Here is a 17,429-nt window from a genome sequence, read left to right as displayed (position 1 = left end):
CTTTTGAATGTGGCGCCTTTGCTTTAGACTTGTTTTATTCTTTTTCCATGACTTTGTGTTCTATTTAATGTGCGGCCATGATCTTCACTTCCAGCCAAAGCAACAATGCACTTTGATTCTTTTACCATGTAGTAACACACCTATCTCTAACTGTTCTCTGACTTTTTAAAAAACTTACTCTATGAAGAGATTAAAAATAATGGTTGATAGTGCATATCCTTGCCAGCCTCTTTCCAAATCTGTGCTTTTTTTTTTTTTTTAGCTTGTCATCCACCAGTAAGAGCCAACTCATTTTTGTATAGGTTCCCAACCAATTATTGATCTCTTTCTTCAGTACCTCAATTATTTGTCCCATTTTACATTATCGAACACTTATATCTACATAAACTATGTGTTTTGTAAATTCCTTTTCATCATTTTCTCTGTAACTATTTTCAGAGCTAATGTTCCTTCTCTGTTTCCTCAGTTTTTTTTCAGAAGCCAAATTGGCCTCCTAAGGGTGTGGCTTCAACCTTTTATTACCGTCGGTTGAGAACAATAGTGGTTATTATTTTAGATGCATGCACACCTAGGCTAACACCTCAGTAATTTTCACATTTTGTGGCATTTTTCTTTTTAGGGATAGGTTTTTTTCATAATTTGTGGGCAGTTTTTCCCTTTTCATTTTTGTTACACACAGGAGTACTGAAACAGTCCATTATTTTAACTCGACCCACTTTGAGAAGTTCAACATGAATATTGTCTATATAAGGGGATTCACTAATTCTCAGTATTTTTTTTCAGAGCTAGCTCAAATTCCTTTTCTAAGATAAATTCTCAAATACAGTTTGCATGTACTTCTGTTTCATTTCCAAACAATTGCACAAATTTATGATAATCATCAAATACATTTTCTTCTATAACAACATTACCTCTACACAAAAACAACTTTCATGTTCCTGCTCCCCAGTTCGTTTGCCTGTTGAATATATCCCATTTGAGAACAATTTTTCATGCTCCCTATCGGGAGAGGAAATAGATTGTGGATACAGATAGATTCCTGCATCCTTGTAATGTGCCTAAAGGTGGAACCATATGGTACTGAAAGTGCTAGTATCTAAATTTCACATCAATACATACGGTTGAGTGAAAAAGGGGAAAGGAAAAAAAGAAATAAATATTTATCTTTCTCTTTGAAATCCTCACCAACCTGACACTTCTATCTCCTTTCATCAGCTTGGAAGCTACAGGAATTTTCATTTTGATTTTGCCTCCTTGCATTAACATAATCACATAGAATTTCACTAAGAACTGTTTCATCAGTTTTCAAAAATGAGTATGAAAACATAAGAGGATGAAAATTTGAAAACGGATTGTGGTGAAACTATTGAATTTTTAACTTTATAATTCCAGAGTTAGGTTCTCAAGAATTATTAAAGAGTCATACAATTATTTTCCATAAAAATGAATGTGTCCCACATTATAGAGGCACACACACTGGATATTAATCCAAGAACTTCATGAGTGCAGTAGTGTGTATGTCTAAATTGTACAATGTGCCCCCCTCCCCCCACTCCACCCACCTCCTGGCAGCTCTTAAGTAACTGTCCCAAAAGCAATTTATATAAAAGGTTTCATTAATCATAAGTCTCAAAAAAGGATACAGAAGATAAAGTAACCCACATTCTAATTATGATTAGAAAGGGATAACACTTGCTACTGGGTACAAAGAAAAGTAGTTTTGTTGGACATTTAACAGTAAATAATGGTAGCTAAGAAATGAAATTTAGAATCAAAATCCAAGCACTGGATGAATAAAAACCTAAAATCACACAAAATTTGAAAAATGTATTTGTAACAACAGAAGGGAACACTCCAAGTTTCTTTATGAGTTCTATGAAGAAAACACTGTTCTTTACCTTTTTTGCTGCATCTCTAACAACAACCATTACTACTCTTGATGCATATGGGTACTTCAAACATACAAACAATATTTATTTAATTATAAACAATACTTATTTCATGCAGTATACCTGCTCAGAAATATTACCTGTTTTTGAGGAAGAGGTGGAAAGTAAATCAAAGAATGGGTATATTGTGTGCTGCATCTGGTTCTCCAAGAATGTAATTATTACGTCAAGAATCTCTTCCAAACACACCTTTTTGGGAACATTTGGAGATGTCAAAACACTTAATGCTGTAATACATGCAGTCATACCTCTCATAACTGTTTCAGAGCTTACTTCATGAAGAAGTTTTCTTTCAAAAGGATCATCATCCTGAAATTAAGTAAAATAGTAATCAAAGTAAAACCATTTCCTGGGTGAATTATTTGTAAGCTTTAGCACTAACTAAATTTATTAAGAATATGTGTAAGCAATTATTTCACTTTAAATAAGGAACTCCAGATGCTTCAACAGGAGAATCACAGAGTGAGGAAAGAAAAGCTGATACACAGTTACGAAAAAGTATTTCAATTGCCCTGACGGATGCGTTAAAAATAGTCAAGACATGGATGTAATACATTTATGCATGCTCCATTCCTGATATTCTTGTTGGTTGGAAAAAAAGTCCTCACAGCTGAAGCTGAATTTTGGTCTGAAACTATTTTTGTCTGCTTCAGGAAAGGAATGGGAAACCAAAAATAAAAATGTCATGTGATTATGAAAGGGTAACAGAAGATTAGTTTTAAACATCTCATCACTGTTTGGGTCATTAAAGGTGGAGAACAATTTCTGCTTGGGCTAGAACAAGGACAGAAATTGAATATGTTCTTTCCAAGGGAATCATCCATGCATTCACCTTAAATGATTTATAGGTATCACAGAGACCCTAAGCCTGGATGGCTGGTCACATATTCCAATCCAGCTCCTTGCAAATGCAAAACCAGTAACTTAACAGGCAAAACTACTACCTTAACCACTGCACTACTTCATACTGTCTTTTGTAAAACAGCCTTTGTGTTCTCATCAGTTGCAGTTAATATCATCTTACTACACACATTTGAACAACTAAATTGGAGATAGCTACTGTGTTGGCAAGAAAGTACCCTTTTCACCATGAAAAAAGGAATAGTTTGGTGTGCCACATGACTAAGATGTCACCAATGTTACCACCGAGCGTAGAATGAACACAATGCCTTGCACCAGTGTGTTTGAACACAGTCAAATTGTCTGTCCTGGTTGGTGGGACAGTCAGTCAGTCAATGAGTGTTCTGTGTGTCACTTATGTCATGGATGTAACTTGAGAACTTTGATTTGGGAAACTGCAGCTGCCAGTCATTTGCCATGGACAGCTATATGTTGACGCCAGAGATCTCTGGCGAATGTCGTGGATTATTGCAGTAAATAGATGAGCCCCAGTGCAGGAAACCACTCTGAAATTCAATGGTGAACAACAGTAACAATCAATGAACAGCCAAACAATACAGATCTACCTCCTCACAATGGGGCAGAAAAGCCCCCACTCTGCACTTGTAGTTCTACTTATTCCACAGCATACAGATTAACACAAATGTTGAAATACTGGATGTTCAAAGCACAGAAAAAGGTTTTGTGAGCTGGTGAGTTGCAGTGCACTGATACACGCTGACGGGAAAAAAAAAAAGAGAGAGAGAGAGAGAGAGAGAGAGAGAGAGAGAGAGAGAGAGAGAGAGAGAGAGAGAGAGAGAGAGAGAGAGAGACATGAGTGTCATATGTTAACAGGGCACATTTCAAGGTATTGTAGGTGGCAGAGGGACTTATGTGGGAATGTTCACACGAGATGAAATGGGACTCCTGACATGTCAGCTATCATCTCTCAGCTGTAAACAATACATAAATCAAGTGTCCAATCATCCAAATATAAGCATTCTCTTGTTCACCTACAGCTTTCCACAAGAGACTTATCATTCAACAAATCACTGCATCATCCCATCAGTTGTATCAGGACAGGTTAAGAAGTACTCCACAGATATTAAGGTGCTTGTCTGGTCTCCCAAGCCATCTTAACTCAGTACTTATGATCAAATCTAGGCCATGGACAAGAGATATATTCATATTTTGAATCCAGCTTGTCACATGATGGACTCATTGTGTGGATGAGCTTCAAGTTGGCAGATTGTAGGTGCAATCTACCAGGGGTCTCATCTCGGCCAAGTACACACTCAAGCTGATTGATAGTAGGTAACTAGCAACACAAACGCAATGACATAGTGGCAAATCTGACAGTCACTAATAATGTAAAATGGATAATGGCTTCTGTCCTGAACGTGGGCAGTATGATGAGATATGTCAAATAATGATAAGAGATACATTGTAAACACATGTTAGCAATATAATAAGTAAGTACACCTACTTATAGAGAATGTAGAAACACAACCACTGCTGGTAACAGCTTCATAATATAACTATTGTACACAAGAATATTCACAATTAAAGATCGTAAAATGAGGTAGCACTTGTAAAATTAATAATACATAAAGTATTTATCACATTTTAAGAACTGAGATATTATAGGTATTGTACACACAATGTGCGCAGCTTTTATTACTATACTTTTATTAAAAAAAATCACAGAACACGTCTCAATAAAAAAACACAAATGAACAGGGTCAGCATTAGCAAGCAAACTTGATGGAGGAAGAATGATACCAGACAGTCTGTTAGACCTAGAAAAGTCATCATCAGAACAGCAATAAACAGTCCACTCAACAGTCCATGGTCCAATCCGCTAGCAGGCAGGCAGGTTCCAGTAGTGTGGCACGAGGATAATGAGTACTGTCTTCACTCAATGAACAGTATGACTGTAGAGCTCCCATCTACTTCTTATAAAGGTATTACTGCCTCTAGGTGATGGGACCAGATGATTTGCTGCGAGAGCTCCCTATCCTGAGTTGCTGGTACCCGCAACATCTTTGATCGTATAATGTCAGTACCTTTCATGGCGAAATAAATGATGTTATGAGGGTGACATACAAGAGTTGGATTGTTGTTTTTGCTATCAATTCAGCTAGTTAGAACTGCAATATGATATACTGGGCTGACACAGATGCACAAAATATGGTAGTTACTCAATTAAATAGTTTGTAATTAAGTAACGTTAAGAGACATATGACACTCACCAGCATGTCAAGCTAGAAAGCTCTATAGGCTCCTAATACACTTTCCAAAGACATAATAGCATCACACTTACAAAGAAAAAGTGATGAACAAGAAGATCAAAATTAAATGTGACCACTGCGATAGAACAACGAGAAAGTTCACTAGTCTGAAAACTTGAATAGAAAGAGGAGACTGTTCCTGAAGGCACTACACAGATACATATCAAATGATTTACATGTGTTTCTTTTATATGACTGACTATTTTTAATGTTGTTCATAATTGTGCAATCTTAAGTATCAGTTCACGCACTTTACCAATTAGTCTTGTTTCTTGTGTCTCACATGCAATGCTGCTTATAACTTCTGTGAAATGCTCTTTGTTTACATAATTTGTAATGATAATACCCATTCTGATGCAGGCTTTTGATTTGGGAAACTAGGGAGATGGTACAGCCTTCAGGCAGGAAACTATGAGATAAGAAGGCAGTTACGTTTCAGTCAGCTCATTGCTCTTTTTTTTGGGGGGGGGGGGGGGGGGGGTTTAAGGGCGCTCAACTACTGAGGTCATTAGCGTCCAGTCACAATTGTAAGAGCACATAGAATCTAGTAAAACTCAAGGGGGGGGGGGGGGGGGGGGGGGAGACACCAGAAAGTTCTTACAAAGATACAGATAAAATAAGTGAAAGAGTTAGATGTCTTTGGACAAGCCAGTCAAAGTAATAAAACGAAAAACACGAGCAGCTGCTCGAGCGTCATCAGCTAAAATATCCTGTAAAGTAGATGGCAGAGACAGGACAACACGAGATTGACTAAAATGAGGACACAACAATGAAACATGGCGTATTGTCAATGCATGACCACAAGGGCACTGCGGGGCTGGGTCACCGGAGAGCAGGTAGTGGTGGCTAAACTGGCAATGCCCAATCCGCAACCTGGTCAGAAGGACCTCTTCTCGCCGAGATGGTCGGGAGGAGGTTGTCCAAGCAGTTGGGACTGGTTTTACGGCCCAGAGCTTGTTTCCTTGAAGTGATGACCAAGTATCCCACCACAATGACACAAGCCTCTTACAAACAACCCCACTAATATCAGATGACGGGACACAATGGGAGGCTGGCCGAGGCAGGAGGACTGCAGCCTTGGCTGCAGCATCAGCAGCCTCATTCCCAGGCACTCCTACATGGCCGGGAACCCACAGAAAGCTGACAGGAGAGCCATCATCAGCAAAAGAATGGAGGGACTGCTGGATCCGTTGCACCATGGGATGGACCGGATATGGAGCTCCAAGGCTCTGAAGAGCACTGAGTGAATCAGAGCAGAGTACATACGATGAATGGCAGTGGCAGCAGGCATACTGAATGGCCTGATGGACAGCAAAAAGCTCGGCTGTAAAGCTGGAACACTGGTCAGGGAGCCGGTATTTAAAGGTGACACCCCCGATGACAAAGGCACAGCCGACACCATCGTCTCATTGGTCTTGTGAAAGTAGTAGAGTTGGCTGGAGCAAGCAGTAAAAAATGACAAGTGTTGTACAGTTGTTTGGCAGGTGATTCAGCCATGTTTGCTAGTACTGTTGACACATTTAAGTTATTCGACACTTATAACATTTTCAGTTAGTCTTACTTGGGAATTAGTAAAAATCATCAATTATGCTGAGCAGTGGAAAATTCATATTAACAATAATTTCACTTTGCTCACAGGAATGAGACAATTGAATCTGTTGGAAATTCAATAAATTAATGGTGCAATTATGTTTAATATGTTTTTCAGTGTGACCTCTCGTATTAGTCTGATGCTATCTGATAACGAAAGGATGTACCAATTTGTATTTAATAGAATGAATTCTAAACTTTCATTGGCCCAAGTTGCTCCACATATATACTGAACTTTATATAAACGTTTCAGTCAGTGACTGCTGTTTTAGGAACAGATAAATACAACAGGAAGCAATGTGATGTAATATAGCCAGTCTCGCTTATCACTGCATGATACACAATAACTTTTGTTATGTACACATATAAGTGTGTGTGGTAATGGCTTGATTTTCAATTTACACCAGTCATTGTATAACAGTTAAAAGAATAACAATTGACTTACACAATGAGATATGTTAGTAAGTCTTATAATACGAAGTAATAATACAATCATTATGCAAGCAAACTTATTGTTTCTAGTCTTCGGTATGGATTGGATCACTTTCACTTGTATGGAATAATAAAGATTTAGCATTAGATCAGTATTATTGTAGGCAATTACAATACTAACTTATTTTTAGTGAAATTTACATACTGCAACATTATTTGTTAAAGGGATTTATTTTAATATATTTAGCATAAAAAACGTCGCTAGCCACAAAACCATTAATTGACAATATAATTTTGTTTCCTGCTGACCTTGATCTCACATGTGAAATTCTCCATATTAATCTTCTTTCATTGTAATTAACAAACTGCATAATGTAATAATACCACAAACTGAATTCATCTGCCAAAATTCTATGTAAGGCTGATGTTAGGCCAAAGTAATTAGCTGCAGTTAGTTGTTAATAGTGAGATGTTATAGATGCAATCTGACAATACATTTGAAACACTGTAAGGTAGGAAACGTTCTCAAACACATTTCATTCCTTCTTTTCCATTACACACGTAATACATACACCACAAAAAGGAAACATTTTCTTTGAAAAAATATTCATTATTTTCTACACCTGTGAACTATATGCTCATCATATTTAAATTGCATTAAAAATTGTTTGTTAATATTAAGCCTGATATAGCTTCTTTGAAAGCCCTCATTGTCCTCTCTCAAGTAAACATTTCACTTTTTTAAGAAAATTAAGTATTTCAAAATTTTTATTTAAACTTTATGTTTCACAAAAATGTCCTATCTGAAGGTGTAATTCTTTCCTAAATCCAGAGTTATAATTTTTAGTCCTACTTTTACTGTTTCCAATAAAGTATATTTTTACTTCAACGTAGTTGTAGTTAAAGGCTTTGAGGCAGGAACATATATTAAAACATATACAAAGGGCGTTCAAAAAGTTTTACACAGTCTTCTCTAATTTTTTATTCTCTGCAGGAGGATAATGAAATATTTCGTGAACATACTTGGAACATTTAGCTATAAGTTGGTATATAAAAGTACTTTCTTTTAGTTACAGCCGAGCCATAATGGTCCATGGAGTAGATGTCAGGTTGCGACAACGGTTGATGACAGACCACAGCTTCAGGGTCAGCTCATCAGACTACACCATGACAATGCCAAACCCCATACAGCCCTTATGTTGCAGGAGAAAATCAGGATAATGGGTTGGAAAATTGCCTCCAAATCCTTACTGCAGAGAGATAACAGGCATTTCAAGGAGCAAATTCATGATTAGATATTAGTTGTTCAAAAAATGTGACTTGATACCATAAGTTCTGAAAGATTAGCAGTATGCTACAGTTATCTGCAAGAAAATGAATGAGGGTAGACTGTGTACATTTGTGACATGTTCTCTTGAAAAAGAACTACTGAATTGTCCAAATTTCAATGAATTTTGCAGTGCAGAAGGAATGATGAGCTAATTTCATCTGTAACAACTGAAGTTAAGTAAGCAAAACATGCATTAGTAGGTAATAAGCAGCAGTTCCTTTATCGTCATTACCTATATAACCTACTAAATGAAGTGCTTAAAATTGGGACATAATAATTTTTTTTTTCCAGCAACATCACATTTCACAAAAGCGATAGATTTTTCATATTTCTTCAATGCATTGTAACACTCAGACTACATAGTTTTGTAATACACAAGTACAAATGTGAAGGTCAACAAGTACAGTGTGTTAGCTTTGAAAATACTTAAATCATCTTGGAGGCTGCTCAGTTTGCTTCTGGCAGCCAGTCACAGCACAAGACCCACTGTTTCGTCTCAAGAACTTATAAAGCTGCAGATAGAACATAGGCCAAATATTAAAAGTGTGAAATTGAGAACAGAAAATATGGAAACCATTAAGCATGCAGCGAAGCTAACATACAGTGCATTAAAGATCTCTCATTAACATGTCTTTTAACATGATTTTCTGTAATAAAGTGTCAGGAAATAAGATAAATTTGCTATCTATATATCTTACACTGGAGTGTTATATAGTAGCCGATAGAGAGAGAGAGAGAGAGAGAGAGAGAGAGAGAGAGAGAGAGAGAGAGAGAGAGAGAGAGAGAGAGAGAGAGAGAGAGATATGCAGCATGTAAACTTATGGCTAGAATGTGATACTGGACCCCCTCTGAAATCCTGGTTGTGGTGGCGGACTGATCTGTAGCGTAGACTGAAGTCTAAATTAGTTCTTGTCGATAAATGTACATCCTCTCCCTGTATAAAAAATGCAGGCCAAGCCTGCTTTTACTTTGTTAGTTTATTGTTGTTGTTGTTGTTGTTGTGGTCTGGTTTGATGCAGCTCTCCATGCTACTCTGTCCTGTGCAAGCTTCTTCATCTCCCAGTTCCTACTGCAATCTACATTCCTCTCTTGGTCTCCCTCTACAATTTTTACCCTTCACGCTGCCCTCCAATACTGTGTTGGTGATCCCTTGCTGCCTCAGAATATGCCCTACCAACTGATCCCTTCTTCTAGTCAAGTTGTGCCACAAACTCCTCTTCTCCCCAAATCTATTCAATACCTCCTCATTAGTTATGTGATCTACCCATTGTATCTTCAACATTCTTCTGTAGCACCACATTTTGAAAGCTTCTATTCACTTCTTGTCCAAACTATTTATTATCCATGTTTCACTTCCATATATGGCTACACTCCATACAAATACTTTCAGAAATGACTTCCTGACACTTAAATCTATATTCGATGTTAACAAAACCATGCTCAGCACAGCATGCAGAGAGCACATCTTTAGTAGTGAAAAGGTCAAAGAATGATTTGTTGGATTAAGATGACAATCGCTCAGTGGTACTCTTTTAAGTTGTCAGTGGTCAGCAAAATTTAAATGAAGTTGCAAATGAAGTGACTAAATCTATTATACATACAAATACCAATAATGTTCTTAAGTTAACCACAGAAAATGTTCAGAACAAATCTTTATGTGGATTGTATAACTAGTCTTAGGCTCTACATCCTGAAGTTAGTAACAAGAGTTTTCAGTGCACAATCTGGATAAATGTTGGGAAAGAGCTTTTAGTGACTCACTTTTGAAAAAAATAGCAATCATGTGGAAAAGAGTTTACCCTGATCAGTGGGAAGAAAACTGTAATGAAAATTATGAATCATATAACAGAAAGATTCATTGGATGAAGAAGGTAAGTTACCTAACTAGAGGCAAGAATGATGGTATTCCAAACAGTAAAGGTATGACTTCAGTAAAGCTGAAAAAGATTTGCCAGATGAAGACATTGATGCAATGACAGATGATGGTTTTGGGTATTTTTTTGAAACCACAACTTGTCATGTTCTTCCAGTTTATTAAGTTCTTTGGTTACCTGGTCACTAACAACTAGTTGTTCAAGAGGAATCAGATTATCCACTCTGATTACACTATGAAGCACTTCAGAAATACTCTTCAAAACACAAGCCAAAAATGTTTGAAGTATGTTTTCTCTTTCAGTGTGCAATTTGTGACTCAAAGGAGTTTGGCTTGGAAAATATTGTGTGAACTTACTGAATAGTTAAGCAGATGAAATGAAATTCTGCTTTCATTGAAGGTTTTTTAAGCAATCACAATAGCTCTGCAGGATTTGGACTGAACAGTAGCAGAATTCTCTTTCGATGGAATATGCTTAAGAAAGTAATACTGATTTATATCCCACACTTCCAAGATCCTGTTGGCTGAAGATCCTAAAGTAAGCCACCTTACGGTTGTATGCACCAAAAACTTGTGATTATGAATGTTAAACTTAAGACAGAATTCCTCCAAATTCTTCCTAGTGAATAGGCCAGCCATGAAAATAATGGTAAATATTGACCAGGAATTTGGATGTTTCTTGGCCTTCACAATCCAAAGCCTTAACACAGGCATTGTGTATTGTACGAATGTTGCAAGTTCCAATGTTTATAAGCTATCTGCCTCAGGTCTCCTGGGATATCTAAAAGCATAAACACTTTTTTATTGACGTTAGGCCCATCTGATCTCAGCATAAGGCATTTATTCAGGGACAAGTTGGCTGCAAAAAGTGTATCACATAACTTCTGATGTAATGTTTCACCATCTGCTTCACTGGTAAAGAAAGATCTTAGATCATGTGTTGGTATGCAACACTTACTCTCTGATCTAAATGTAATGGTTGTTAGTAATTATTTTTATTTTTAACACTGGTAATTTCACCACAACTAAATGTGTAATATGATGAACATGCTGCTTCAAACACATTTCCAGAAATATGGTGCATTACACCATTTATTAAGTATTTCATTTTCTTAGACAAAAATGAAAAATGTTCAGGAACACTATCAGGCACCATCATCTTAAAAACGTTACTGATATAATTTGATGAAGTCACAGAGTAACTGGAAATCACTGATTTCACATACAAATCAGTTCTGCAATGGTGTAACTACTCTTGGTACATAACATCTGTATAACTGGCACACTTGCCAAACTTAAAGGCTGTGTCGAACATGAAATTTCTAAATGTAACTGATGTCTTCCACATTAAACTACTAGCGTGTTTGCACTCTAAGACCTAAGCTTTTTGTGTGTTTGCATCTTTGTCATTTTGCCGCCATTGTGATCCATCCACCGTGTCTGCTACATGAGATTTAACTTAAGTGCTTATAGTGTATGTTGTTTTTACTATTATGTTTATCAGTTTTTTGTGTGCACTCACATTGTGTATCAAACAGCAGGAAGATTTATAACACTGCATGTACTTGGTTTAACACCGCTGGGAGCTTCATGTAGTTGAGTGGGTCCTAATATCCCACATAAATAGCTACAAATTTTCAGTTTGAAACATTTGTTAATTTTGTAACCCTAATATATTTTATTTGGTTATTGCTTTTAGAATGCTTAACAATGAACAAGTGGCAAAACTGCTATCACAATAAATATCTTTTAACAGCTTAAAGCAGAATGATTTCACTCAAAAAATTTCTCAAGGCTGTGGACCCTGTCCTCATCAAAAGATACGTAAAGGTTTTGCTAAGTTCAGGTTATTTCACATGAGTAAGTTGCACATATGTTGTGAAACACATTTAGAAGATTAGAAGTCATATTCTAACTTGTTTGAGCAAACTGTGAAGATTTTCCATTTATTCACTTATATACACACCAACGTATAACGTTTCAGGATATTTTCTTGTATATAAAGTTCATGTGCACTTATAGTTGCTTAATTGTCATTTGAACATACTTCCGACTACCTAAATCCAGACACTGCAACTATTTCAATGCAATAATTGCTACTAATGGCTGATTTGTATCAATATGAGGAGTGTATTTTATATGGTAAATTGATGGCGACTCGATAAAGTGAATGACTGCTACCATTATACTTGAGCAGTGGACACTGTGATGAAGTTATAATTAAATAAATGGACATCAGAGTAAGGACTCTATGGCTGTCGGTAGGAGAGAAGTGAGAAGAACGGATTGTAAGTCACGACCACACCATAAACATTGTAAAATGCTGTTGCACACTTGGCAGGAAGTCATGGAATAATGTTGTAGAAAGCAGACATTGTAGTATGTACTGACGGCTGAAGGAAGCAAGCAAGTGTTACATTTTTTTCATTCCGATGGTTGAAGAGTTAAAATCCAAGTATTCAAATGTGTAGATATTTATTTTGATTCATAGTTAGTGAATCAGGACTTTCACAATCCTAGAATCAGTAGATGTTCTTCATGCAAATCAGACCTGTGGACATTAGCATACCACAATAAGAAGACAATGAAGCCAAATCCAAGATAATCAGCGAAGTAAGAAATCATGTTTTAGTAAAGTGAATTCACTCTTCAAAGCAAGTCTATTCATAATAATGTACTCCATGGCCAATTCATTATATAGACAGAAATACTGAATCAGTATAATACAGCCTACCAGGTGCCGCTTATACTCTGTGCCACTTTTCTGTCAGCGATACGGCGACATTTACTAATTTGCAAACACTAATTCAGTATTTATCAAGAACACATCTACAACTTTCAGTCCTTTTGTAATGAGCACATTGTGATCACAGTCAACTACGTACTGACGAGGGTTCATGCAGAACGTCAAAGTCTGACATGAATAACACAGTAACCGCCCACACAATATTCCAAGTGAAGTCGGAGGTTGCCATCGGCAACAAGAATAACAGGCTGATGAGTGTCCAAAGTACTTGGCATCCACAAAGGCAATGAACTGACAGTTACTGTTCAATGGCAGCCTTGTATGCTGGTGTTGGTGTCTGAGTTGTGGCGCAGTGCACACACAGCTGGCCACAGGAGCAAAGTGGCATCATGGTTAGCCCAGAGACACCCTCTTGATGGTAGACAACTCCAACTCTAAAGGCATCTCTGATTCAGCATGGTGATCAACAGTTTTGCCAGACACCACTTCATGTGCTTTTTGTTTATATACTCATACTCGGCTATACTAATGCGTATTGTGACTCATCAGTTCAGTCAACCTTTTCCCCACATTTAATGCATTCCACAGTACAATGCAGTGCTAATCTTAGTGCCCTAACTTGTACTGTTTAGCACACGTACAAGATTCAGGCAAGGGCTCCTGTACCAAATAGCTAGTTGACAATGCTAGATGGCAGGGTTGCTTATTGGTTGCTGTCCAGTACGAAATTGGTAAGCGACTTGCAGCACTATCTTATGTTACAACCTGTGACAGTCAATGGTGATCCCTGTCATCATCACATTATTACCAATGACAGCTGACTGTCATAGTGGTGGTTTTCCCCAACCTAAGTATTCACAGTACACACCTGACGTGAGACATGAAAAAGCATGGATCTTGCATGTCCAGAAATACAAGAAGTACAGACTATTAACACTCGTTACATGCTGACGATATACAATATGTTAATATTGCATCATGTGCTGTCCAGCTCTGATTGCATTTTAACAACATTATATGCCAAGCTATTCCATTTTCCATTCAAATATCAGTGTTAAGAAGGGCCTAAACATGACCAAACCTGACATAGCAAGGAAAATAATGGAACAGGCTTACAACTGGTTCACAACAAATGGTTTATGCTTATGTATGTCTTTAGCCTTTCCCATTGTTGCATTGTCCTTTTCGAAAATCAGGTTATCTGCCAAGAAACCATGTTGCAGAGACTCCTTGATCAGAGAGCACCTGATGAAGATTGCGAGTTACATGACTGAAATATGGTGCAAGTGTGATGCAAATTACTGGCAGAAAGCTTGTTTTCCAAGATAACAGCTTACACTTAAGCTTACAAAAAAATTATATTACACAGTTTCAAAGAAAAATATATGCATATATACACTGCCTAACATGAAAAGGTAAGCACGCAATTGATACGGTCAGATGTCAATGTAACTTCATACACATTGGCACTATCAGCAGGTGTGTGAACAGTGAAGAGCTGCCATTCTCTGTGACTGGTAGAATGACCACAACACTACTTAGTATAGTTTGTGTTTAGTGTTCTTGGTAGGGTACATAAGTGGCATGGACAGTGTCAGATGTTGAGAGATCACTTTCCAGACACGGAGATAACACACATTCATATGGCACAGTGTTATCAGCACCTGACAGAGTTTGAAAGAGACCTCACTGTGAATCTCCATTTATGAGCTGGCAGGGCAAATAATACAATACCTTTATTTGTGGTGAATCTGGACATGACAATGGCTAGATGTCAGACTGCAGAGGAATATGAGGGTAGGCACAATTGACCTCAATGTTCTCATCAATTATGTCTGTCCAGCACAAGGGAGGATCACCATATTGTGCACCAAGCACTTTGTATCCCTTCACATCTGCACCTGCCATCTCAGAACAAGCATTGGACTTCTGTGTTTCCCACACCATTTTTGGGACTAGTAGCAGCTGGTCTACGGAGTACCACCCCATGCATAGGCTGCTGTTAACACCACAACACAAACAGCTGCTTTTGGAGTGACGCTGTGAGCAGGAAGCATGGACTGCTGATAACGGTGTTGCATTATATTCAGGGATGAACTGCAGTTCTGCACTACTCCGTATGACCTTTTACTGGGAGCACGGGGAGAGGACCCCTTCTTACAATGTTTCAGAGAGGCTCAGCAATGTTATTCCTGGATCATAGTGTGGGGAGCCATTGGATACGACTTCAGTTCGTACCTGGTAGTGACTGAGTGAACTCTTACAGCATACCTTTATGGCACAGACACCCAGTGTTGTCACATGTTACTTCTCATGCAACAGTACTGTGGTGCCATTTTTCAACAGGACAATGCTCGGCCACATATGGCCGAGGTCTCCATGAACTGTCTGCATGAAGTCAAGGAACACCTGCGGTCAGCAAGACCCCCAGGTCTGTCCCCCAATGGAACATATGTAGGACTGGCTCTGATATCAACTCAGTTCCTGTGCCAGTATCGAGGATAATAAGGACCAGTTACAACAGCTGTGGGCTAGGTATGTCTGTTATCACTAAAACAATTGTTTTTTTGTTATATTGGCTTTTTCCATCTCCAATTTAACTTGACTGCTACAGCCACCCAAAATAACTGGTTTCTCAATTAATTCTGTTTTTTACTGCTGTTATTTCCCCAGTAACAAATGTAGACATGGAAAAAAATTGAAGAAGTATATGACTCCCACAGACTTCTACACTACACATTTCAATATATGTAGAATCAAAATATCTAGTAAAATAGGTAAATAACAGAAAGCTCAGTCTGTCCATCATTTGCTGCTTTTCTGCAAAAGTAAGGATGGACTGAATACTACAAAAAATTACATTGTAATCAAAAATCATACCACTATTTGGGCACTGTGAATATTCAGTAGTAAAGGGTGAAAACACCCTCTGGAGAGCTCTATTTTTTTGTGAAAAGTTGTACATTTTAAATGAATACAGCTACAAACAAACAAAACCACATCATGTAGACACATAAACCAGATCATCTACTTTATTTTTGTTATAAACTATGGATGAACTGTTAAATTTTTAATTTATTATTGTTGCCTATTGTTGAATAGGCCTACAACTGATTTTTTGCTGACAAAAATAAAAATGCTCTTCCAAAAAAATTCAAATGAACAATTTTGATACTAGGCAAAATATAACATTTACAAGGAACAATTACAAGACAATAGTTAAAAGTTTTAATAATGAATTAATTTAATGGTCATCATTTGTTGTCCAATCTGTTCAAAAATACCAATACTATAATGTGTTGATCTGCAAATCATTCATCAGAAACAAACACTTCAAAGAAAATGCTATTCTTTAAGAACCACAGAAGTTCCTAACATAAATAAATATATTTGGGCTACAAAAGATAAGCCTGGCATACAACTTTTACTCTGCTCACAAAGAAATGAAAGGCTGACGGCTTCTCGGTAGTAAAGGATGCTGGAAGTGAAGCTCTGTTTCACTTGGAAACAAACTTTCAGGCTACACTAGCCCATTCTTGGCTACTACCTGATCATGTGATGACCAAAGAGGGTTTGCAGTTGTTATGACCTCCCACCTTTAAAGTAAAGGCAAAATTTTATTGCTTTCACCCAAGTAGTTATTGAATATAGAACTTCGGCAGCACTATGTTCAGAACATACTTTTCTCAATACACATATCCTGTAACATACTCACTTGTAGAAATTTCCTTTATGGCCCCATCAAAAGGTATTAAAATATCCAAAATTTCTGACAGCAATTTAATGAAACTCAATACATACCACTCAGGGATGGTGTCATTCTGCAATACAATCTATATTAGGCCATGACAGTGAGAAAGAATGGAATAGACCAAGTAGGGGCAAGTCTTGCAAAATACATGTATATATTGTCCAATGGGGCACCACACTACAACAGGTATATTATTGTCACAGCACTCCTGTACAGATTCTTAGGTCATGAGCTAGTTGCTTGTTTCCAACTGTTCGAGATGTGATTAAAATAGCACTGATCGCTTTTCCCACTTTCCATAATAATCCAATATTTCACAGCAATGGAAATTGTATGAATAAATATTATTCTTTTAAAAATGTTTTACTTAAAAACTAAAAATGTTAGCACCACTGCTCTGGCAAATTGATATAGAAGAGGGTTTTTTTTTTTTTTTTAACCCGATTATTAATAAAAAATAAATAAAAACCTGTTCTGAGTGACACCAAACAAATACTGAAAAATACCAGTTATTCAGAACTAAAATACGTGTATCTGTTTAAATGGATCAGTTTTTCCTGGCCCTATTGTGGGTCAGTTTGCCTCAAG

At 37.3% G+C, this 17,429-nt stretch overlaps 1 protein-coding gene across 2 annotated transcripts in view; it reads right to left on the bottom strand.

Moving 5' to 3' along the window:
- The window catches only part of LOC126323887 (nipped-B-like protein A), a 486,440-nt gene that overhangs the window by 414,082 nt on the left and 54,929 nt on the right, over positions 1-17,429 (bottom strand). For both annotated transcript variants that reach the window (XM_049994805.1, XM_049994812.1), the window contains exon 4: positions 2,030-2,258. In XM_049994805.1, the coding sequence (XP_049850762.1) occupies positions 2,030-2,258 (229 nt within the window). The remainder of the gene's footprint in view (positions 1-2,029; positions 2,259-17,429) is intronic.

Source organism: Schistocerca gregaria, chromosome 2 (assembly GCF_023897955.1).
Source record: "Schistocerca gregaria isolate iqSchGreg1 chromosome 2, iqSchGreg1.2, whole genome shotgun sequence".
Taxonomy (NCBI): Eukaryota; Metazoa; Arthropoda; class Insecta; order Orthoptera; family Acrididae; genus Schistocerca; species Schistocerca gregaria.
This window is presented reverse-complemented; position numbering and strand designations above follow the sequence as displayed.